This window comes from Apteryx rowi, unplaced genomic scaffold (assembly GCF_003343035.1).
Source record: "Apteryx rowi isolate R43461 unplaced genomic scaffold, aptRow1 scaffold_607, whole genome shotgun sequence".
Taxonomy (NCBI): domain Eukaryota; kingdom Metazoa; phylum Chordata; class Aves; order Apterygiformes; family Apterygidae; genus Apteryx; species Apteryx rowi.
In genome coordinates this window covers 462497-487468 of record NW_020450880.1, presented here as the reverse complement: position 1 = coordinate 487468, position 24972 = coordinate 462497, and the positions used below count along the sequence as shown (strand labels likewise).

The window sequence follows — 24972 nt, the reverse complement described above, 5'->3', positions numbered from 1 at the left end:
ACTAGCTTGTTTATTCCTCACTCACTCACTGTATTTATCTAAATCTATCTATACAGGAGATTTCATGAACCATCCAGTAATGTTCTGCTCTCTCTCACTGCAGCTGGCCAATGGTATGGAGGATTCCCTTTAAATTAGTCAACGGTCAAAATTAGTTGTCTGGTAGTCTAAGAAACAAAAGTCCAAATGGAGGAAGAGAAACTAGCTGGCCAGCTATCTGTAACCAGCCATCTTTAACTATTTGCAGCAAGTTAAAAGAACTGTATATATTCGGACAACATCCTGATGAATACTACTACAAACTGATACTGCAGCCTTGTGTTCTGCGTCCTCTATACTGGATCTTCCTTCCTACAGAAGAAAAAGTGAATGGATGTCTAATTTCTGGTTTTATAGGCTCAGGAAATACTCTACTTCAGAAAGCTCTAGGAATTGTGACTACTTTTCTGTTGTTTAACATTTCCACTCCCTCTACTGTGGACATACAGTTATATTCCCAGATCATAGAGGGAGACAAAAAGCTATCTATTAATGGCAATGAAGGTTAATGGCTCAGCCCTCTAACACCAGTCTTTGTAGTGTGAATTCCCTTTCCCATTCTTCCTAAATCAGATGAGATCATAAGTTGTGCAAGTATTTGCCTGGAATAAAGGAGACAGTGCAGCTCCACTCCTGTGGAGATGTTTATGTTAGACCAGGTAGACCAAGCTTTAACCACGAGCAGCTGTTCCCAGCTCACAATCCTGGACTTTGGCCATTACTTTCAAGGTCTGAAGGCCACCCATACCTCCTTTCAGACTGTCAAACGATACAGTTTGAAAGACTTTTTGTTATTGCAATTTTTATGTATGGAAGTTTTTTCAAAAGTTTTAGAAATATAAAAAATAGATATACTGAAACAAATAACTTTTCTTGACAAATGCTGTTTTCATATTTCACGCCATGTGTAATCAGAACATTACTGTTTCCTGTTTACAAAGAGACAGAGGGCATCTATAAAAAATTAGATGGATGGACATGTAGCATTCAGGGAACATCATGCGGGACATGTGGGAAGTTCAATAGCCCATATTAGCTGAATATACAGAATTATTATTTACTATCTTTTTAATTACATATATATATATTCTAAAGATATCATAGGATAATATCTTAAAAAGATATTATTATATTTATAAAAATGCTAAAAGGCAACATCTGTTCCACTGACTAAAACAGGCCTGGTTTTTCAGCCTTAAGGTCCAGTGACACAACATGGCTCATGCCTATGCGGATAAATTCTTAACCAGCTTGAAATAGTCTGACTTTATACATGTTGCCTATTGGGAAAAGTCCTGATCTGTGCTCAGGAACTGTCTCAGAGAATGATAGTTGGCATAAGCCAAAAGCTGTGCCAAGAACTATGCTAGCAATTAAACAAAACAGATAATCATGTTCCATTATTAATTGGCCCTGATTAAACTTTTCTGGTCCTGTTTAATCAAATAGCATAGCTGGAACAAAAATGTCACTTCCAAAATGTATTCAACACTGACTTATGCAAGTATCTGTCCTGTGAGSAGGACAGGCGCACATGCTTTGTTTATAGAATTTTTTTAATGTAGTCAAACTTTGAAAAATCAAACTGAATCTCARCAGGTCTGTGATGCTGTTCATCATATAAAGAACGATCAAAACGAAGGCAGGCAAATGGCACTGTACAGGGTTCTGGCAGCCAGAGGTCAGATTGTAACAGTAAACCTCAATTTATATAATGAACTGTCAATTTTATTGCCTGTTTCCACAAGAACACTACACTCTCTGCAATTATTAAGAAACATGGTGTTCTTTCAAAAGTCATACACTTAGCAGCTTCTTGTGTCAAATYTCCACATCTCAAACTTGTCAGAGATGTGATAAATGCCTGAAATACACTCATCAATTTCTAACTCTAACTCCATGACTCCTCCTTTGAACACTAGTTTATTAATGAGTGTTCTAAAGGGGATTCAGAAATCTGAGAAAATAATTCCTTCTGTAAGGGTGTAAAACAGACCAGTTCTGCTCCAAATTTAATTATATAAATGAAGTACAGCAAAACATAAAGCAACACTTTTTGTTCCTTCAAACCTACAAGGAACTGATTATAATCAAATTTTAAAGGGGCTTGATTTTGGATCCGGGGTAAAATTCAGTCTCACAAGCAGTTTTTTAAACAGTTAGCTGAATCTCTGATCATTACCACTATAGTTGGACTAGCCAGGTGATGATACCTAAGAAGAGAGTTCCACTYATAGACAAGACACCATACGACAACTGGGGAGTTTCCTACTGGAATTATTAACTTTCTGTCCTCCTGCTCTTCAGAAAGAAATATGACTGTAAAGGTCCAGAATACTTAAGGTAGCAAAAGACACTTCCGAAAATCTACTCAAGAGAAAGTTAAAAGGTGACTTGATTGTGTGAAATTTCTGATAGTAGATGTCTGTTTAATTTAGCAGAAAAATGCATTAAAATATCCCAGAGCTGAACATTTAAATTAGACAAATTCATATTAAAAGACTGCAAATATTTTAAAGTGAGTGTCATTAATCACTAGGACAGCTTACTGTGTATAACTCATATCTTGGATAAACTGCATCTTTTGAAATATACCCCTGCCAGGGAATGTACCTCTGCTAGAATATAAGTCYTTAGACAACCCTCATCCTCAAATAATCTGAGAGTATTACGACACAAAAAGTATTTTATGTAAGGTTGTGGGAAAAAGAGTTACTGAAAAAAGGAGGAAATGCCTAAGTCACCTGCACTACTGTTGAATCCAGGGGTGTGCTGTTGTTTTGTTTTTGTTTTTGCTTTTTTTACAAAGTGTTTACAGCAGTAGCAAGAGCCACGGAGTACCCTCAGTTATTAACAATCTTTAAATCCCGACTGAGCATCTGACACGTGTGGTGGCTCAAATAAGAATTACAGGCTTGAGGCAGAAATTGTTGTGTAAGGGCTGGTACCTGAGCAATGGAGAAGATCAGACTGTGTGTCTCACCCAGACTAGGTCATACATCAGCTGACTGAAATAGACATAAGCAAACTGGGTGCCCATGCCCATGGGTTAAAATGATTTTCCAGAAGTCCTAATACAGAAATGTAGAAGATCCAGAGTGCTGACTACACAGCACAGATGGTTGGGGATGGCTGATGGCTGATCAGCCACAGCTGTCCACTTCACAGCCACTACAGAAATAATCTGAGGTCTTCATGAATCACCACAGTGTTTGGGRTAGATTTCTAAAACAAAATGATCAGTGACAGTTTTTCTTTAAAAAGCCACACTGTAAGCTGCAGCAGTGCAGGAACTGGTTTGTGGGCATAAGGACAGGGCAAAAGCCATCCAAAACTGAGCTCCTTCAGCTTGTYGGACATGCACAGAAATTCAGCTCCTGGTACACCCTTGTTGTACTGCTTCTTCTCTCTGGAAGGCGTAGGAAGTTTCTGCACCTGAATTTGTGGCATACAATGTGTCAGTACATACACTGTCACACACCAGCCCTTTCAACCTCTGTGTTCTTCACGCATGAGTGTGTACATGTGTGTGCCTAAATTCAGAACACACACACAGGTCAAAATCAGGTACAGAATTTCCCTTCTTTTCCTACTCCACCCACATTTGGCCTAGGTGTGAAATTCCAGAATTACAGGGTTTGTTTGGGGAAACCAGTATGATGTTTTCCAATTCAGGAAGAGAGAACATGAGGGCTATGTTAAGCAGCAGTGCACATGCAGTAAGATAAACTTCATGATACATGTTCAGTAGCTTTGATACTGGTACTGGTCATTGTCTATGGGGTGACTTGTAGGCCCATACTTTAAGGTATTAGTACATAAGAATTAATTTTCTTTTAAAAAAAAGTCTTTTATTAAAGTTCAGGAACCTTCCAGAACAAAACAAAACCAAGTAATGAACTATTATTCATCTGCAAAAGGAATAATAACGATTGATTGGCACCTTTCTAAACAGAAAATTGCCATTTTTCTGAATTTTTTGAACTGATATTGACACTGAATACTTAAAAAATCCATTTTAGTGAGTCTTCATAAAGTTTGCCTACCAAACTGCAAAAAAGCACTACTTTAAGTTTCAGGTCTAAGTTGTTTCTTACTACTAGCTAAATACAATAATAGGAATTTATACTGAGTGCTTCCACCTGCTTGTTTTGGATTGTGTTGCTAGTATATCTTTCTTTCTGACAATGTAGGATTACTAAAAAAGGGATCTGGCAAAATAGGCCTCTGTTCATTGTTTTTTAAAGCCAGACCAATCATATTATCTGGTACATATCCTTAGAATATTCAAGACCATAGAATTCTACTCRGTAATTTCATTAGCTAATCTATACTATCCAACTGAGTCTGAGTTTCTTTTGTTGGAAGAGATCTCTTGACTATTTGACTATATAATGACATCTGTTAAAGAGAATCCATCCTGATTGTAAGCTCTTCCACAAATTAGAGATTTGCTATTCAAACCTGAATTTATGTAGCTTCACCTTTCCAACAGTGAAATTAATTTTGATCAAAACATCTATGCAAAAAAATTTAAAAAAAGAAAACATATTTGAATGAAATAGTTTAATTTAAGGCCGTGATTCATAAATTCTATTGCAGTTGCTTCCTATATATATATATATATTTTTTTTTTTTTAACTAAAACAGAATCATATTCAATTTCTAAGATACATTAGGTTTTTGCTAAACATATAACAAGAGAAATTCCTTTTTAGGCTGAGTTCACAATCTGAAATGTCCATATTTTCTATATTGGCACTTCCATGAATTTTTGCAGCTTCTAAGAAATTTCTTGAGAACAATGAATATGCTCTGAAAATGCAAGTAATTTAATAAAGAGCATCTCCCCAGTCACTTTTTAATTTTTATTTCCCAATGATATTTTATTTGCTACAATTTACCCCATACTTAAATAATAAAGTTATCTCGAGTTTGTCCCAGATTTTTTATTCTAAAAGATAACCCATTGTACTGTAGAACTAAAAAATCCATTTTACTGAGTCCTCAAGAGATTTGTTTTCCAAACCTCAAAAATCCTGCGTAACCAGTTATTTCTTATTACTAACTAAAAACAACTTCATTCACCCATATATTTTATCTTACAGTGACATGTATTACTTTRTCGTTATTCAGTGAACAGTAACCTATAGTGATACTGCAAGAAAACAACTTGTGTGCTGTTGACTAGATTCCTGAGAAACTTTGGCCACAATATAGCAACTAGTTTTCCTTGAATAGAGGTCTTTAGTGGGTCAACAAGATAAAAGCATGTGTAGCAAGACATATTTTAAGAACTAGTATTTCTATTCAGCAATATTCTTATCAAAGACAACACAAATGCACATTAATCTCTCTTCTGMGTCATTTCTTATAAGGTCAGTATTAAGAGATGTTCACAGGAAAGTCTATACTTTCACTTTATATGCATAATTTAAGGCTCTTTGCATTCATGTGAAGTATACTTGACTTTTCCCATTGTTATCTTTAGGCTGTGGAATGCTCTGTTTAGAAGAAAGATAAAATTAATGCTGCGTTTTCTATCCTGAGATTCAAAGCTAAGGTAAGGTTCTCAAAATCATGGCAATATAGGCTCAGGCTCTTGGAATGGTTATAATGACAAAAATGATTAATTYCCCCTTCCTCTCTCCAACCCTCCCTCCCTCAGAAAAGATCTCCTACACTTCTGTATGTTCTTAAATCATCCTGAGGAAAGAAAAAATATTGTAACATGATAAATTGCTGGAGTTGCCTGATCTCAACAGCAAAATAAACAATATGAGAAAGCAATAACACTTTCTGTCCTATTAATGAATTACAGTGAATTAATGTGATATTCTTTGTAAGAGAATTGATGATGAACTTATTGGCTGTTCCATGTGCCTGACACTGTAATTTAGCATTCATTAATAACAACTTAAATTAGAGTGCTGTTGAACAAAAGAACAGTCTGCGCAGTTGCAAACCCTTTTCAACTCTCATATCAAATCTTATTACAGAGTTGCTCATCTTGAATCTTAAGGGGATGCTTCTTCCATTGCTTTCCATTTCACRAGGCAGTGCAGTTGCTGGTTGCCCTTTTGTGACAGTATCTAAGTTTCTAGGAAACGTTTGCTCTATTGTTTCTAGTCCTCTGAAATACAATTTCAATAAAATTTCCTCATTAAAATTAAAATTAGCTATATACAAAGACACTTTTTGTGTAACCTGTGGAACAACAGACAAAAAAATATTACCTTTATGCTTAATCCAAATCCTCCTACAGTCTGTCTTCTAATTGTTACTGTTCTTTCCTGAAAAAAGTTAAATCAAAAAAGTTAGATTTAATATTTTCTGGCATAACATCTACATTCACACTTCAATAGGACATTTCTACGCCATCATCCTACATCAGTTTTTCTCATTACAATAAACTTGTAAATTCCTGAATGATAAAATCCCACGAAACCTATGCTGCAGGGGTAAAAGATGAAGCTGGCAGGAAAATCAGAGCTCCTGCCTCAGACAAAAAATTTGTGTGTTCAATTCATACCTTACTGATTACATCTACACCAGCAAGCAATAGGAACAGATYTGTAGAGTTGAACAGTCTGTGCAGAACCGAGCATCCACAACACACGCGTTTCAGGGGTCTTAGACCAGTCCTGTGAGCAGAATGTGCACTAGAGGCTGCAGTGCATCAGCTGTGCTCCTGGAGCACATTTTCCAGTTTAGTTTCATCCAAAAGGAATAAAGCTTGTATACTCCAAAACCACTCAGGGATGTGAATTAAAGCATAAGTGCAGATAATCCAGAAACTCATTTCAAAGCACATTCCCGATCCAAATTTAAAGGCTAATGTAAACACAGCCACTATTTAACTTAACAGCTATGGCTTAACAAATCATAACAGATGATTTAAAGGGTGTTGTTATGGACAGCACTGTTTAAAGCATCCCATTTTTTTCCTTTTATTGCTCATCCTTAAAATTTGTTACATAAACATCATAGACTAGTATCTGTCTTAGATATTAACAAACATTAAACAAAAGACAACATTAAACAAAAGACTTTCCTTTAGTCTTTTCTGTTGACTTTATTCTCAAGGATCATTTAGTATTAGTCAATTTGGTTAGTAGCAAAAATACCCTAGTACCAGATATACAGATATATGCAGATACAAGCATACAGAATATATAGACATATATACAGAATATATAGATATGCATTTTTTTAATGCCCTCATTGCTACATGTGGTCTGGATTTTATACACATTTCATTATGTATAATTGCATAACACAAGTGTGCATGTATATTTTATCTAAATATAGACTCATACATCTCAACACAATCAGCATAGAACACCAGTGTCACTCAGATTTGCACAGACTACAGAACAAATATTCTGTCGGTATTCTTCAGCACATTAAGGGCTGGACTAAAATTTGGTCTGCATGGCTATCAAGTATTATTAAGAAGCATAAGGCATTCTTCTGTCTTGCATCAGACAGATTCTAGTAACAGAGAGTTTGCAAGCCCTACAGAGCAGTTATCACCTTCTTCATGTGCAGGAAGGAAAAGCAGGAGGTAGGGCAACCACCTAACAGTCTTGGAAAACTGATATTRCTGTATTGGGTGGGAAATACAGTTGCCTTCTTTCTTTTTCACATTTGTGATAAATATGAATTGTGTAACTGCAGAAAGAGCAAGCATAAACTTGTTTAGTGTTTTTGATGGCAAGACAAAAAGGACTGTCTTAAAAGTGACTTTCCATTTATTTACTTACATGTTGATATTTGTAAATGTTTAATCATTTCTATGGAAGAGCCAGGTAATTTTGTTGTTAGATAGCCACACTTTTCAATTTTTTGGAAAAAATATTGAATTGTATCAAAAATTATACTTTCATATTTATAACACACAAACGAATTCATAGCATGGCAGTAGAGGAATATATGGCTAAGCTGCTCCATCACTGTGCAGAGTTGTTCAGAGAGACCGAGAGAATCTTCTTGGCTCTCAACTCAAACCTTCTAGGAAGTAACTTTCATGATGAAAGTAATATAGCCAGAAACTGGATTCAGACCACAAAGTTATTTCACCTCAGGCCACAAACTGCACCTAGAAAAAGTTTTTGTCCATCAGGAGGTTTCAACCACAAATAGTGCTGTGGACAATACATTCAGCTTAAACTAATATGGGCCACAGCTTGATGTGTGGTCTAAACTGAGCTTACACATAAGAACATGAAATATGGTTCTGYTGGTTCTATGGTTCTGCTGCCAGCYCTGTTTTTCCTGTTGCTTGGTATCTGCTAAGCCCACTTCATTTTCAGCTCCAGGCTCTGATGAATATGTAGCTAAGAACAGAAGCTTGACTGGAAATATATTCTAATATTTTTTGTTATACATGTTCAAATCAAGTTGGAAACACTTGTGTTATTAAGAAGATGTTTAAAAATAACAATCTTTTAAGAATTAAGGTAAAGTGTGTTAATAGTATTAAATTAACCATGAATGGAATAAAGAATAACACACTACAATTAAATTTCAAAAGAAGTAAGTATGCATCAGTGAAGAACATAAATCTTCATTAAAACTTGTAGTTCATTATACATCAGTAGTAGCTGCAAATTAAACAGTTGCATCTGAATATACTCTAAGCTAGAGTCCTGCAAAATAACAATGCTACCACTTCTGATCTCTTTCTTAGCATAATACATACACAAGCACAYGTGTAAAAAAGTCAGTAAAATATTCTGGCTAAGGTAGAATCATGCAAGGTTTGATCTGGGCCATTTGACAGGAAACTAGAAATATTTTACATTGGAACCTGGCATTACAGTTTAGAGGAAGAAATGCATGCTTCAAAAATACCTTGCCAGTATAGCAGATTACTAGACACAATTCTGTAAAAATAACTAAATGGAACAGAAGAAAAAAAAAATCAAGACTGTCATTTTCCAGCACAGCATATTTTATCACAGGGTTTCTTATGATATATTTTTTTTCTAGGATCTTTTCTAGCTTCACTAAGAGTAGATACTAAATATTTCACATCTGGACTGTTACTGAACTGAATTGAACTTTAAGAACATATTCTAAATTAGGACCTCTCTAGTTATGTGTTACCTATAATTAAGACATTATATTATATTTAACCTAATGCTAATAAAACATACTTCTCTGTCCTAGAATGAAGAAACATATTACTTTGGCATATCCCAAACACTTACATATTCTTTACAGCATAACATCTAACAATTAACTCCCCCCCCCAAACAATTTATGAACTTTAAACATATAAATCAGAATTATATATGAGTTATATACTTCATTAGTAACCCATCATTAATAATCTAATAGTCTGTGATTACTAAACTCACATGAATAATACTGTGAAACAGCTTCTCCAGAATGTCAGAAGCATCACACATTTCATACTGCCAGAATCTTGGCTCAGGATCAGGTCCTAGCTTTGTTCAGCAACTCTTCTTCTAACCAAAAGGTTAGAAGAAAAAGAACAGGATTAAGCCATCTAAAAGCTATGCATTGGTCAAGCCTAGTTTTACTCTGTAATCAGCAAAGAAAAATAAATACATTAAATCTAGGTAAGTCATAGCTGGTGCCTCCCTTAGGTGTTAATCATCTTCTAGCACTATGTCTTCCATTGAGTACAGAGCCTAGATGTCAAATTTACCTTTGGAAAGATGAATCCTACCTTAACTCTGATTAAGTATTTTGATGATAGGTACCAGCTTTGAAAAGTTTTGTTAGCAAATTCATTTATCTGAGTAATTTTTTCTTCTTTTGCAATATGTGTCTTGTGATAGATCCATACAAAGCTTCAACTTCTGTGCCATTTTCACCCAAGATGAATTGAATAAACTTTGTTTGTAATTCAACATATTTTTAATGTAAAAGAATATGTTTATACAATATGATTAATATAATAAAGAAGTTTGACCAGCAAATTGAAACAAATGATTTAGTTCTGATGCTTTTCATTAGCATTTAAAATGAACAATAATAAAATGCTTTTCACTCACCTAATGGCCCTCTTTTTAAGTTCCTAAAATGCTTTACAGCTATTCAAGAAAATGTGATGACAGCTCTAGAAGTTAACATATTTTTTACCAGTAAAGAAGTGGTCTAAATATTCTTATTCACCCTTTATGTTGTTCCAGTTCAAAGATGGTGTAGCTCCATTGAGTCTAATGATCTGCTTAAGATAAAATCTAACTAAAAGTCAATGTCAAAAGTAGGCTGGTCTATTAGTACTGCTCTTTATTTACACAGGGTAGTATTGTATCATTGAGTTTGCAGTGGTTCTGCAACTCCCAAAAGCAAGCTCATCTCCAAGTTTACACAAAGAAAACTGATTCTGATGAAAAGCCACCTAGTTTGATACAAAGACCAAAGGAAACGTCCTGTGAGCTTGTAATTCTATTACCACATTTTTAACCACATTACCACATCATGCTAAACAGAGCAGAAGTTAGAGCTCCTAGGATCTTTTCATGCAAGATTCAGAGGAGCATTTTAGAAGCTGCTTCCTGGAAGACAATAAAAGTAGTTATCATTTTATTGAAAAGCTCAAAGCTGTTGATAAGCAGTCATTATTTTCTATGCCTCTAACTCAGAAAATTCCTCATCCACTGAGCATATGTTCACTGACTGGGAGACAGAGCTAACAGTTTTGCCAAAAGTTTCTTCCTCAGAGCTATGCAGTGAAAGAAAAAGCACTATTTTATAGGCTTTCATTAAAGATGTATTAAAATTTCTCTATAAACAGGCATTTAACCTTCTTGGGATCACAGACGTCATCTTAAATGAGATAAAAGTGAAGAATGACTATGTAAGAACATAAAAAGAGTAAATAATTAAGAAGGGAAAATATGGAATCTTATGTAATTATAAGCTATTTACATATTGTCAAGAGTTAATGTTACTTATAACAGTTAAAAAMTTAGGGCACAGTAAAAATTCAAAGATTTCATACTAACTAGAATGTGGTGTAGGAGAGAGTTTATAACACTGCTTAATTGATTCTTAATAATAATGATTAATTAGTAATATTTTCAATTTATTTATTGTCAAATATAAACCAGTAATCTAGTGTGTTCAAATAATTTGCCTCTGTGGAACTACGCAACTGCAGCTGAACAAAAGAACCAAGAAACTTCAAAACTCTTCATAATACTGACTTAACAGGATGTGAAACTTCACTTTTCCATGTTCATCTTTTAATCAAGATATAAATGTTGTATTTTCAGTTTGGGATTTGTATTTTCATACTGATGTGTATGGCTATTCTTACATGAGTAAAGATATGCATGGCAAGATGTAGAGTTAATTTGTCTAAATCCAGACAAAAAACAAGAACTCTGTTATGGAACAGACATAAAGGCATTATAATTGTGAAAAAACATGGAAAAAATCTAAAAGTGGGGAAAAAATACAGTAGGTGGGAAAAAAGGAATAAACATAAAAATGAATGTGCAATAGCACAGTGACATGGAAAAGTGTAGAGAAAGAAAGGGTGGAAAATGTTAGAATATAATTTTAAGAAAGAAATAATGAAATATATAATYGATGCATTGGCAGCAATGTCAGAGGTCAAACTCTGTTAATATTTAAAGCTAATCTTCAAGGCTGTATTCTCACATAGTTTAGCTGGCATTAGTAATCACATTATATTTTGCTAGAAGTCAATGACATTTTATTTTTTTCATTGAATTTCTTCAWGCATTTTCCTGAAGGAAGGTTTTACATCCTCCCTTTGGCAAGGCTTCGCTCTTTTCTACTGACAGTTCTTTGGATGAACAATCAAACCTCAGAGTCAGCCTGAGAAGGCACAGGACACAGGTCGCACGCTTTCAGGTTTGGATTAACTACGTTAAGCAGGCTCGCCAACAGACTTGCTCATCAGCTCACGGCTTCCGCTGCGTGATATCCCAAGCCCGTCTCATTTCTGCAGCTCCTCATCYGGCTGGCGACGGGGAGGCAGTAGGAGAGGGTGGCAGAAGGGGAATCCCCTTGGAAACGCCCTTGTCCTGGAGGCAGCGGGTGCTGCGAGCCCCTGCACTGCACAGGCTGTTAATACTGCTGGTAAGGAGCAAGAGCACCCGACCCGTCCCTCGTGCTTCCCCTTCCCACCACACGTGCCTAAAAGCAGAAACAGTCGCCTCGGTCGTTACTTATACAAGCCCTACTCTGAGGCTGCCAGCTCAACTTAATCCAAAACTACTGCATTGCTCAATGTGCACATTCAAGAGAAAAAACACAAACCCAAGGTCATACAGATCCAAATTCCCACGAGGCCTGGTAACAAACACACTATGGTAGTTTCACGATAGCTGTAGTTTCCAGCTAGCTCCTCACRGCATACGCTGCCGCTGAGCCATGCTTTGGCTTTTCCAGTTGTTTTCTGTTTTTTAGTATTTGTCTTTTTTTTTTTTTATGAGAGAAAAAACTTGACTCCAAAGAGAAAAGGCTGTTCTGTCCTTTCAAGTCTGACCTAACAAATGGCAGTCTTGTGTTTAAACCTCAGTAGATTGCCTAGCAGCTTTTTTCTTTTCTCAGCAGCTGCAGAAAAATAAACAGGTTTGGATTGTCCCTAAATACTGGGATTTACATCTGCCAGCCCTGGGCTGACACTTAAAAGTTGTCCAGATTGGCAGAAAATAAAAGTTACCCCCATCTGATAGATATTTGATGGAGTCTGTGAAAAAATGGATTCACTCCACTGAATAGCTTACTGATGCCAACATGATAAAAAAAAATCACCTTTCTAACTGGTAGCTTTGGGAAGGTAACAAGAAGGGAAAGTGCTTGAAAGGTGACCTACTCGTTTACCTATTTGCAGTTCTCTCCAGTACCAGGAGTTTCACTTTGGCACTGTTCATACTGTCTAATCGCACAGCAGAATCAAAACAGCAAATAAATGCAAAAATAAATACAATACAGCAAATAAACCAAAACCAAACATTAATTATTTTAAAATTCTCCTTCTTCTTTCATTTTTCTACTTATCAACTTTGCCAATGTTAATTGGACTTGTTTTGCATACACCAAAATACRTGGAAAGAAAATTTTAAACTCTCAAAAAAGAATCTGCCAAGGTAAAAGATTTAAAGTTCACTCTCAGTAAGTATCCACACTTCTAAAATGTGCAAGAAAAGGAAAGGCAATAACATCATCTGACTGGTCAGACAAGTCACTGTTAAGTGACATATTCTGAATATATACTTAAAAATAAATAAGAGCTTTACTATTTAAATAAAAAATTTTGAAAAAAATATGGCATTGTGTGAATTTTAAAAGCTGAAAAGCTATCTCTAATGCAACTAATTTTTTTTTGTAATACCACATGGAGTTGTATAGAGTTATAATTTTTTTTAATATACTTGATTTCACAATAGTGACAGGATAAATTTAAAAGTCGGATAAAATATGCTATCTTTACAAGAAAAAGAAGAATGGTTGTGTGATTAGTAAGGTCAGAAATCAGATCTGATTACAGTTCTAGAATTTAACTCAGTATTACTTTCTGACCTTGCAAAAAGCATTTATTGATGAAAGCCTTTTATCTATCAAAAGAGCTAATTATAGTCCATAAGTCACATTCAGATACATTTGTATCAAACTCAGCTAAATCCTTAGACAAATGCTATAATACTCCATGAGAGCCGTTGCTCTATAAATTTACAAAAATGTGCATTAATTTTMTATTAGTATTGAAAGCATGAATGATCCTCACATCAATCTCCCACAAAGATCCTTAATCAAAAAATACTAAAAAAATTATCAGATGTTTAATTAAGCAATGCATTATTGCATAACAGCATAGAATTTGATTACTCAAAGTGAATGGGAATCATCTGTATCTTTTCATTAGGTGAGTTACTACTATTTCAGACAATTCTATGACTTTTCAGTAGATCCTTTAATTTAAGAAAATTATGCAAGAATACAAAGTGTCCTGGTGACCAAACTTAGCATTTTGTCATCTGCTCCTAGTTTATTTTTGATCTTTTAGAAAAACAGTAGCTGATTTGAATCATCCATCTTGTTGGACAGTACACTGTCATATCCTTGGTTTATGGACATCATATGCAGATACACTCTAGTAGAAAAAACTGCTTGCCTGAGGAAGGATTAGCAAACAAATAAAACCTATTAAAGAAGAAAAAATTATGGCTCCCTATAAATTATTTTTATTGATAAAACACAATAGTCTGTTTACTTGAATTTCAGATGTTCACAAGAGGTGATAGAAATTATGAATATTCAACTATGTAACACAACAATTGTAAAGATTAAATCTTTTCCTAGGAATGAGCCTACTGAAAAGTCATATTTCAGATCAGACACACAATATTTTAGGGGATTATTTTCCCTCCCATAATTTTCATCAAGGTGAGCATCAGGCCATCCTTGTCAGACCAGTCTATTGATCTATATGTCTAAAAAGATGGGGGGTTGCCTTATCACACATTGCCATCTTGAACACCATGTAGCAAACTTTTGTGAGGTTAATTTCATGTAATTCAAGGGATATGTTTATAAGGAATTATGAAATAATATTCTATACTTCTGCCATCAATGCTGAAGTTCCTATGTGGTGGTAATTCAGCTGTTTTCAAGGGATTTTTTTTTTTCCAGATGAAAAGAGTAAAAATCCTGACTGGTCTGTACCACATATAACTCTCATGGAGATTTGTGAAGATTATAATAAAGCAATCTGTTTTATAATTTTGCAATACCACAATTCTGTGACATTTTGTGAAAGTCTAGTACTTTAGGGAAAAAAAAAAAAATCTGACCTAGCAGTGACCAGCCTTATCTTCCAGTTTTCTCAGACACAGACCTGTGGATATCCTCAGCACTCACACCACTCATAAATTCAGACATACACATTGCATGCTGTAAAACCTCTCTCCAGGCAAGGATTTCATTTGGGTTAGTAAAGACATTGCTTTCTAGATTCTGACTTTCACAAAACGTTCTCATCTCACACTTTGGTCATCGGCATTGGAGTGCAAATCCGCATCAGGTACCCACCAGTAGCACAATGCTGAAGCCTTTACATTTCTATCTCTTGGAAAGCAAGTCTTTCATGTTGTGTCCATAAGGAAATCTCTGCAATACCTGTTGGTGCTACTGATTCTTGAATTTAGATCTCATCCATGATCGTTTGAACAGAAACGCTTGAGGGAATTGCTACAGGTACAATGGTTACGGGAACCCCACTAAAACTAGCATAGTTCAAGCTGCTAAAGAAAGGGAGATCCTTTCTTTTTTAGAGTTTAACACTGTTTTAATGACACGCTGCTTACAATCATTTACAGATTTTATTTTCTTGCTCCAAATTGTATACAATGAAAGAAGAAACAAGGTTTCTTTGCATCTCTTTAGTTTTGGGAAATTAGAATCATTTCCCACTAAAAAYGAAGCGTTCTAATTTAAGAACTAGGTCCTCATCCCAAATATTCACATAGTCCACTAGGTCCATTGATTTCATTTACATTATCCCATAGGATGCAGATCAGGAYACCACTGGAACGTTAAGCACCTGCTTAAAGTCTGACCTACGCAGAAGAGCACGCAAGTTGCTTCAGACTTAACAAACAGTAAAGACACTGTTCTGAACTGGAAACACAGTAATAGCATTGGGTTCCTAAACAGTGCAGTAGTGAAAAGTAAAACTTATAATCAAATTATCTGAAGACTATTTATTCAGACAGATCTAAAAGGACTTCTACTGTAGCTACTTGTATATAAAATTTAACAATGCTATTGTTCCTCAGTTACAAATTATATTTTTATCCATTAGAGTCTTATTCTATGAAGCATTCAATGCTAATTTCTAATCAGACCACTTGCATTGCAGAAAGCATGTAAAAGAAAAATAGACATGGTCAGTCATCCAGAATGAAATCAAGAACAAAGCAAAATCAACCAAGCAAAATAAAAGGTAAGAAAAATAAACAAACAGAAAAGCAACCTAATTACATCAGGAATAAAAATGGGGAAAAAATGCAAAAAGAAAGCCTGTGGGACTTGTCTAATCATACTATACAACCAAAGCAGATGATTCCGATGATTTAAATGGCCTGTGACAAAAGGAGAGTTAACTGTCCATGAAATGTTAATCATCCTTAGCTAGAATGAACCTACTGAGTCAAGACCCAGTCTTAATCCCAGAGGAAATCAGGGTAAAGGGCTCAAAAGTCACTAGATTAACAATAACACTGCCAAGAGAAAAGAAACTCCTCATCACCACATTAATATCAATCTGTTAATGAGTTATGCATTCGATATGCAAATAAAATAGGGGCAGCATAATCARTGAAGCAAATTATTCACTATCTTCTACAATGCTGTTGTGAAACTAAAGAGGGTAAAATTGTAAAAGAAAGTCTTGCTGTGAAACGAAAAATTATTAAATATGCATTTCATGAGGACATTTAAATGCCAGGTTCAGCAGAAGTAATAGATATTACAGCACATTAATGAAAGTCGTATTTTTGAGTGATAAAATCTTTTAATAAATAAAGCCAGAATGGGGCTGGCTGAGTAATGGTGCTGCAGAGTGTGCTGCTAATTGAACAACTATAGCCTCAGCATGAATTTAAGATTTCTTTCTGCCTGGGCTGCTAGAGGTCCTGTATGTTSCTGAAAGAAACAGTACACTTTGATTGGTTAAAAGAAACTTCTACATACAGCACACCCATGTTAGTAAATTTGTACATTAAACTGTCAAAAGCTAATAAAAGATTTGTCCATGMAAATTAACCCAATATATATGGACACAGTGAAGACAGTGTGTCCCTCTTGCTTCAAAGGAAAACTCAGAAACATTCACCTTGAGATGTTCATATTAGTCCAGTGGATTTTCCTATACATTCACCACTGATCTTCCACAGTGTTAGCATTACTAACGTTTTATCAATTTATTTCTGGTCTATGCTTTGTATCATTTTATTACACTTGTATTTTGAGACATAGGAACATACAAACAGCAGCAATTAATTAATAGTACAGAGCCTAATAGCAGTCAGACAACATCTGYATAAAAAGATATTACACCACTATGCCTCGCAAGATTTAACATGAAAAGCTATGATAGTTTTATTCAGCTTAAAGGGAGAACGGAAYGTTCATAATATTTTTCAATAAATTGTAAAACTATATCTATAAAATACAATTACAGTATCTATAAAAATGTCTATAGAAATGAATAGTAAATGATTTCTATTAGTTTTTTTAGCTATTTTCTACAATTAAATAAAAACTTATAATACTTCAAAAATGTACAATATTGTTCTGTATAACATTTTACAAACCTTTCAAATAATTGTCTACAGAACTCAGTTTCCTATCTACAAAATTCAGTATGAAGCTTCAACAAGAAATTTGATGCACCATGTCAAAACAGTAATACATAAGTTAGAATATTACACTGATCCAGCTGACCTGAGGCTATATTAAGGGCTTCTTCAACCAGTGACCCTCACTGCATGGACTGGCAACACGCATGAAGTTTGGTGTTATGCTAACATATCAAGCAACCAAAGCTACAGAGGACAACAGTCAAATAATTCCTGCACCTTGATACAGCAGTGCCTTGACATAACAGTCACTATGTGAATGGTTCATCAACTCCATAGACATCACTCAGATATGTAAATACATTGAGGTATCTGTATCCACAGGAAAAGACACTGTTTGTTGTATTCAGTGGCTCCAGGATTTAAGGATGAATGCAGTGCTGCTTCCTAGATGAGCAGTGCAAAGATTCAGTCTCGATAGATGATACATTAAAATAAACTCAATGTTAACTGTATGCAATGAAATATCAAGCTGTGAGAGTAAACACACACATGTGCATGTGCACACACATACAGWGTATTTTTACTTTTTCTAAAGTGCATCATAAAAGAAGAAATAAAGACTACTTACACCAGAATAGAAAGGCTCACCAGACACACAGATCACATCCTGCTCCTGGATCATCAAAATATCTTTGGCTAAGTGCAATCGCACTTTGAAAGGCTCCTGGTTACCATCCTGCAGCAAACAAATCCCTGTCTTTGTCTTCAAAGGAAGGAAGAGAGAAAAAAAGTTTTCTTAGTTTGCAAGTTGTGTTGCAACAACTTACAACAACTATATATTTTGAAACAGAATAATTGACAGATCTTAGCTGAGAAATCAGTACCATTACCATAAATATGTCAACGCGTATCCAAAGCTATTACCAGTGATCACTATATTTATTTACTGCGCTCATACTACAGGATAATGATGGTGAGGGTAGCAAGTGGCAAAGGTAAATTTTTGGTATAATAAGGCCCTATTTTGCCTATGATGAATTAGGGAAACTCCTGTCTTTAGCTTAAGGGCAGCTACTGTCATACTCTCTGCATTAAATGCACTGCATTAAATGACAACATTTCACTTAGACATGAAATAAAAGCTGATGTTCCTGCATATTACACCAATTTTGAGGAAGAAAGACATACAATAATACCTCCAAAATAACCAGTTCTAAAAGTATCTGGTAGCAGCCTACTCTAATGCATTGTGAGCTTTTTCTGATCTGTGAGCAGAACACTGACTTAGGCTTTTATGCTATTTTTCAAATGAGGATGCTGCATTTAAGAATAAGAGAAAAGACATCAAAGAATGAAAYTTCCTCTAGTAACTGATTTCATGCTCTGCTTCTATATTTTATGTTTCTCATCAGAAGTCAGTTATTTTGTAGGATTCTCAATATACAGTAAATAACTTTCCATCAACTTAACTGTGTCATTGCGGCAATACCTATTGCACTACTTTTTTGGCATTATACATAAAAGGTTTGAGTAGTAACCACCTGCAGCATTTAATAATCTTTCCCTGAAGGATGTATTGAAAACAGCACTCCTTATATACTTTGTAAAAGTCATACTGGTAGGGCATTTTTTGGTATGAGAAACTTGCTTACAAATCATCTAAAAATTCATTATTACAATGCATGTTTTACAAATATTATATAATCTATATCTATCTGAATATATATACTTGTGTGTGTGTGTGTGTATAAGAAACAATTCTTAGATAAAAATGATTTAAATTCTTGGATTCGTCAATGCCAATAATAAAACTTCCAGTATCGTCATTCAGGTCAGATTTCAACCTACTGGCTGTAAAAAATTTTGGGGAATGGATCAAGGAAACAAAAGTCTTGCTTTGACTTTCTCTGCTGAGGAYGACCTGGCTGGATCTGAGGGCTCCACCTCAGCAAGATCTCCCCATAATCTGCTCTGACACCTCATATCCATAACATGGAGAGAGAAAAAAAAAATGCAATTGACAGTAGGCAACTACAAGAAGAAAGTTTAAATTGCTCTTGCCACACCTTAAGGGAGGTGGAAGGTCGAGGACAACCTCTAAATAGCTCTATACAGTATTCTGCACTGACAACCTCTGTTCTGATACTTCTAATCCATGCTAAGCTATCAAATTTATGAGAGCATTTTCCCTTGGACACCAGAATCATATCAGCATAACTTAGCCATATCTTTGAAAGTGGCTTTGAGGTTGTTTTTATTCTTTTTAAATTAAATAACAGGAAACAAACAGGAAGAGTTCCACATGGCAAACTCACACTGAAGTCAGTGGAAGCTTAGCTCAGAAGGCCTCATACAGACTTCTTCTAATATTTAGGTGTCTTTCTTTTTAAAGGGATGAGACAGAAACTGATTGCTATCGACAGAACAATTAAATAAATGGATCATCATAAGGAGCTATATTTCCAATACCACTAAAAATTCCCTGCCATAAAATAGCATACATAAACGTTTTGTCATTAAAATAAAGAGAATGCAAAACAGTTAACTGTTCCTTATGCAAAACTGCTCCTTCTCCTTATAACTTCTGCATACAAAATAAGAAGACTCTTATTTCCATGCAGTTGTGAAGCAAGCAGTGACAGTGAAAGTTGAACATAGAGAGCTACAAATAAAGTCATATAAAAGAGACTGGCCCATAAACACCTATAACTATAAAACACCTTTTTCCTGCAGAAAAGTTTGCAGACATGCCTTTCCTCTCCCCCCGGCAATGGGGTAGATTCTGCCTCTGATTCATTGCTTTTAGTAGCTCTGCCTTGCTTGACTGCACATTTCTGATTTGGTCAATTACCCTATAAAACCTCCAAAGAAGCTTTCTGCACAAAGCTGAGGGACTTCATTGTGGAAATTAAGATGCACATAACCATATCAAACACAATTAGGCATTAGAATAAGCTAAAATTCAAGTTGGTTTCTAAATGAATGTGGGCAGAGTTTATTCACTTTGAACAAGGAAACCAAGCATGGGAATAGCAAAACATTTTGGACCTTTGAAAGACTGATCACACACACTCAGAGATCTTATTTACATCACACACTCTAAAATGTAATGAACCACATTAATGTTGTTGGGTTTTATGAAAGTTAATTTATGATACAGTTAAAAATTAAATCTTCAATTACGTTACCTCCTTGCCTCTCCTACCTGACAACAGCATTAACAACTGGTAAAGGAGAAAATCCTAGAAGATGAGGGTAAAAATGTAGTTTGGTTTCATCAAATAAGCTCAAGATGAGCCTTGCGAATAAAGATTGCCATTTAACTTTTTTCATTATGTTTCATTTTTACCTACTGACTTTTTTTTCCTTTTTTCTTTTCCTTTTCCAGAGGATCCAGTAAACTGAATCAAATAAAGATATGAACTCCTGCACCCTTATCTAGAGTTAGAACGCAGGGAAGATTGCCTGTATATGCTTTCCTGTAAAATTACAGGGCACATTAATATTCATCCTCCATGTAGAATTGTCCTGGCTGGAGATCAGACAGGCTGCCCTAGTCTATACCCCTGCCACCTCATACATTTGAAGGGCTTAGAGGGGAGTATGGGTGCACTGGGGTGAGGAGGTGTGGCTGATTGCAGCTTTTGTTCCTATTTATAATTTTTAAGAGATTCCACCAAGAGACTGTGCTAAAATTTTCCCTTCGAGCCTTTTGTATTTCACTGTGTCAGAGGGCCCTGCCCTACCCTGACTTACATCAATAAACAGCATATGACACATCAGCTGGGCTATGGTAACTGTCAGTGTGAGGTCATGCGAGGCATCCTTGTTTGCTCAAATGTATGATAAACTGCAACAGACATGGACAGACAAGAGCTGATAATATTTTATTAAGCAAATACACATTGATTGTACTTTTGAGCCTAAATTTCCAGCAACATTATCCTGCTTACATTTATACCTTCCTATATTCTTCATGCTGTTTAGAGTTGGGTACCTGTTGTAAAGACGGMGAGAAAATAGACTGGTTGAAGTTGCACGTGTTTATGAAGTGGATGAGGTAGGCTAAGGAACGGATAAGGAATAAACAGCCGTGAAAGACTGAGTTTGTACATGGGAGAGCAGTGGAAGACTTCAAGCAAAAGCAGTGATGAAGGAAGGCAGCGGCACCTAAATGGCAGATGCAGTGAACTTTGCTCCCACKAAGTACTGCCTCCACGATCTGATGCTATGCCCTTTTCAGCCAGGTTAGGTAGGAGCATCGACTTGGCAAGAGCTGACGTCCTTAGCAGGAGTTCAGAATCTGCTGCTGTTCCTAAACTAACAAAACTAGGAGGGGGACTGAAAATGTGTGATTCCTCCTTTGCTTTGCTTTGCCACATCAGTCTGTGTTGGACTTTCTGCCTTAGATCACTAGCAGAGAGCAGTCCTCAAGACAGATCGCTTCTACAAAGTCATACTCATCACTCTTCTGCAAAGTCTGGTCATCCTCAGATCATTATTAGCACCAAGGCAGCGAAAAAAGGCCTTTAAAAATCTTTTTACATTATACCCTAATGTACACTACGTGGCTGTATTGGCTTTGTATAAGATCTGGCTCTAATAGCTTTGAATGGAATTTATAAATACTTATATACCATAAACATTTGGGTGTGATATTCATGGCCTTCACAAATATTTAAGAATTAATTTCAGAGGAAGTACACAGAAAAGCTACAGTTTATACATATATGCTAACAGCATGATCTTTATTAAATATATACAAAAATAGATAGAGTATGAGAAGGGAGTTTAAAGTTATCCGTTGTTTTCAAAGCCATTTTTTGGCAGGACTTCAAACAAAAATATTTTTTAATTTATCTGGCCCATACAAGGATAATGGCACACTTTCTGCTGAAGGAATATTTTTGTTTACTTTTTTCCYTTTTGTTCTTTTCCTTGTCAATTATGACAAAAAAAAATCTAGATTTTTTTCTGTGTTTTGGTGACAAGGAGACTTATTCAGTATTTCAGGCCATTTTAAATAGTCTCTATCAGTTTTCAGGGGATGAATATACATTTTTTTTATGATATTTTAGCTATTCCTTTTGCCCTATGGTAATAAAACAAGTTGGTTTGCTTTTCTTTCAGTTACACATGGATAAGAAGACCCTGACAGTTCCCCAGATACCCAAGTGTTGATAAGTCCATGTAGGAAAGGAAGAATGAAAGAGAAAAAAAATCTCCAAACACATTCTTGTTTCAAGATGGCCCGAATTTTTAATTTCTGCTTTGGCTGGTACGTCCTACAGCATAATAAACCTCTGCAGTGCCCTGAAATCCAGTTTTACCATGAAGAATCTGATACCAGTAAGGAGAACAACTGATACCAGTAAGCAGAAACTGCCTTAAATAGCAGAGGTAGTTCACTTCTGATGAATACCTACACTTCTGGATGCTTATTTGTACTGAAGCTGACCTCTGGGCTTTGGAGATATGCCTGTCAGTGTTATATAACGGCAAGTATAATAATAAAAAAGGAAATTGAAGTTATAAGGTGAAAATGGCAATGAATACAAGAGGCAGGAATATGTGTCAGAACCACATAAAGGATGTTTTTCAAATGGTCCAGCTACTCATTCTGTGGGAGCGTTGCTAGTGTAGGTAGAAAGCACTTACATTGTCAAAAATTGGAAAGCAGCCCAGATACACATGGATGYGTTTAGTTTGTCATTCAGGTCCTAAAAGACATTTTCAAAGCCTGTTCTATCAGGAAGCAACATTTTACAATCAAAAGGATAGCAAGTTCTTTCCTGCATGTGAATTCTAYATTCCAGCCTGAAAAAAAATGTTGGGTTTGGGCTTAACCTTCTTTCTCTTTGATTTGCCAGGTGTGAATATTTGGCTATGGCACTCTTGATAAACTGCTTTCTCCAAAGAACAAACTTTTACAGAGAATTTGCTTTCAAGCAAAAATGCAGTCATGCAGTTTCATGCAGTCTGATTAATTCAATATGTAAATGAGACATTTGGAAAAGTATGTGTATATATGTGTATATATATATATATATATATATATATATATGAGGTTCTTACTGAACTGAGGTGCTTCTTTAAAGAAAAAAATACTTTTTGACACTATAAGAAAACAAATTTTGGCGTTTGAATTGCCAATGAGTTTACTAAGACTGGATTATATCATTACAGTTGAGGCCAAGAAATTTAAACGGACTGATAACAGAAAACTGAAAGCTAATGTGAACATATGCATGTTTCTTAAGCACAAATCTAAGTCTCCTATCACATGACATTCTCATAGGCTTTGTAAGCAAGTTGCCTTTCATTTTCCATCTTGTAATTTTGGGAGTAAATTATGAGTTGAACCTGCTTTAAAAAAACAAAAGCATTAGAAATCCTAGCAATGCTATTTGATAGCATTTATAAAAACAGAAATCACCAGCTTAGGCTGAAATGTATAGACTATAAATGGCATAATGGCCACCAGGAACAGTTCGAAGTAGTATATGACAAGATTTATGGAAGAAAGTCACGAGAAAGTCAATATTCTGCTCAAAGATTAAAACACATTCTGTGGCTAGCAAAAAGGGCAAAGACAATTCTCAGGATCTTAAAAATAAATCTGTGAACTACTATATAATGTATAAAATTACGAAGTTTGCAAAGTCTAGAAGAATGTTTGTATGATTCATAAAGCAGATGACCACACCCTACAAGTTCAAAGGAATCCTTCAAAGGAGCAAAGGACAACATTGCAAGTACAGATGAACAGACTATCAGCCTGAAAGCAAATGGGATATTTTTTAATTTAAACAAGCTTAAAGTGATATTAAGAGGAAAAAAAGYCAGAAACAACAGAAGTAAAGAATGGGATTTCAGAAGTTAGAAAGCAGGGTTTTGCTAATGCAGCCTGTTCATAAAATATATGGAAAATACTATTTTGCAAAAAMCTAAGAGTATCTAAGAGGAAAACACCCTCCTGTTGGGGCTATAATCATTCCAAGTCTTTGGTCTCATAAGGAGGGTACTTGCAGCAGAGAGGACTTAAATATGTCAGAGAATGAGGTTATCCTCCAAAAGATAGTTTTCTGAATATAGAATAGGGTCAAGAAGACAGRAAAGAGTTTAGAAAGCCCAGTGGCTCTACAATTTATATTCTTGGAAAGTTAGGAAAGCTGTGGATAGGGGCTAAAATAGGAGTTGGATAGACTTATGGCTTGGAAATCATTTAATTGTGCATGTGTGGGATATTTTGTTTCTTAGGCTAGTTGAAACTTAATTCAAACCACATACTGCCATTAGCAAGGATGGCAGTGAAGTACCAGTGAGGAAAGTCTGAGCCCAGCTCCTGCTTTTTGGGAGAGCAATCTCAATTCCTCTACAGTGGTGGTGGTTACAGGTCTCAGGAGGATGGGGGAAGAAGGGCAATGGATATTCAGAAGAAACAAAGAGGAGGAGAAGAGGAAGGCCCAACAGCCAAGATGCCTCATGACAGCTTTTATTGCCATTATCAAAACCAGCCTYGTAACTATTTTGGCATACAAGACTGGAAATTATTTTTCCTGAACACAGTATGATTGAGAATTTGATACAAATGGGGATAGAGGGGAAAGAAGGC

The 24972-nt window shown here is 35.5% G+C and overlaps 1 protein-coding gene across 1 annotated transcript in view; it reads right to left on the bottom strand.

Moving 5' to 3' along the window:
- The window catches only part of SNTG1 (syntrophin gamma 1), a gene marked incomplete at its 3' end in the record, with an annotated part of 66831 nt that overhangs the window by 39741 nt on the left and 2118 nt on the right, over positions 1-24972 (bottom strand). Inside the window, exons 2-3 of the mRNA XM_026083537.1 lie at positions 17986-18120; positions 6276-6332 (exon numbers count right to left, since the gene is read on the bottom strand). Coding sequence (XP_025939322.1) covers positions 6276-6332; positions 17986-18120 — 192 coding nt within the window. The remainder of the gene's footprint in view (positions 1-6275; positions 6333-17985; positions 18121-24972) is intronic.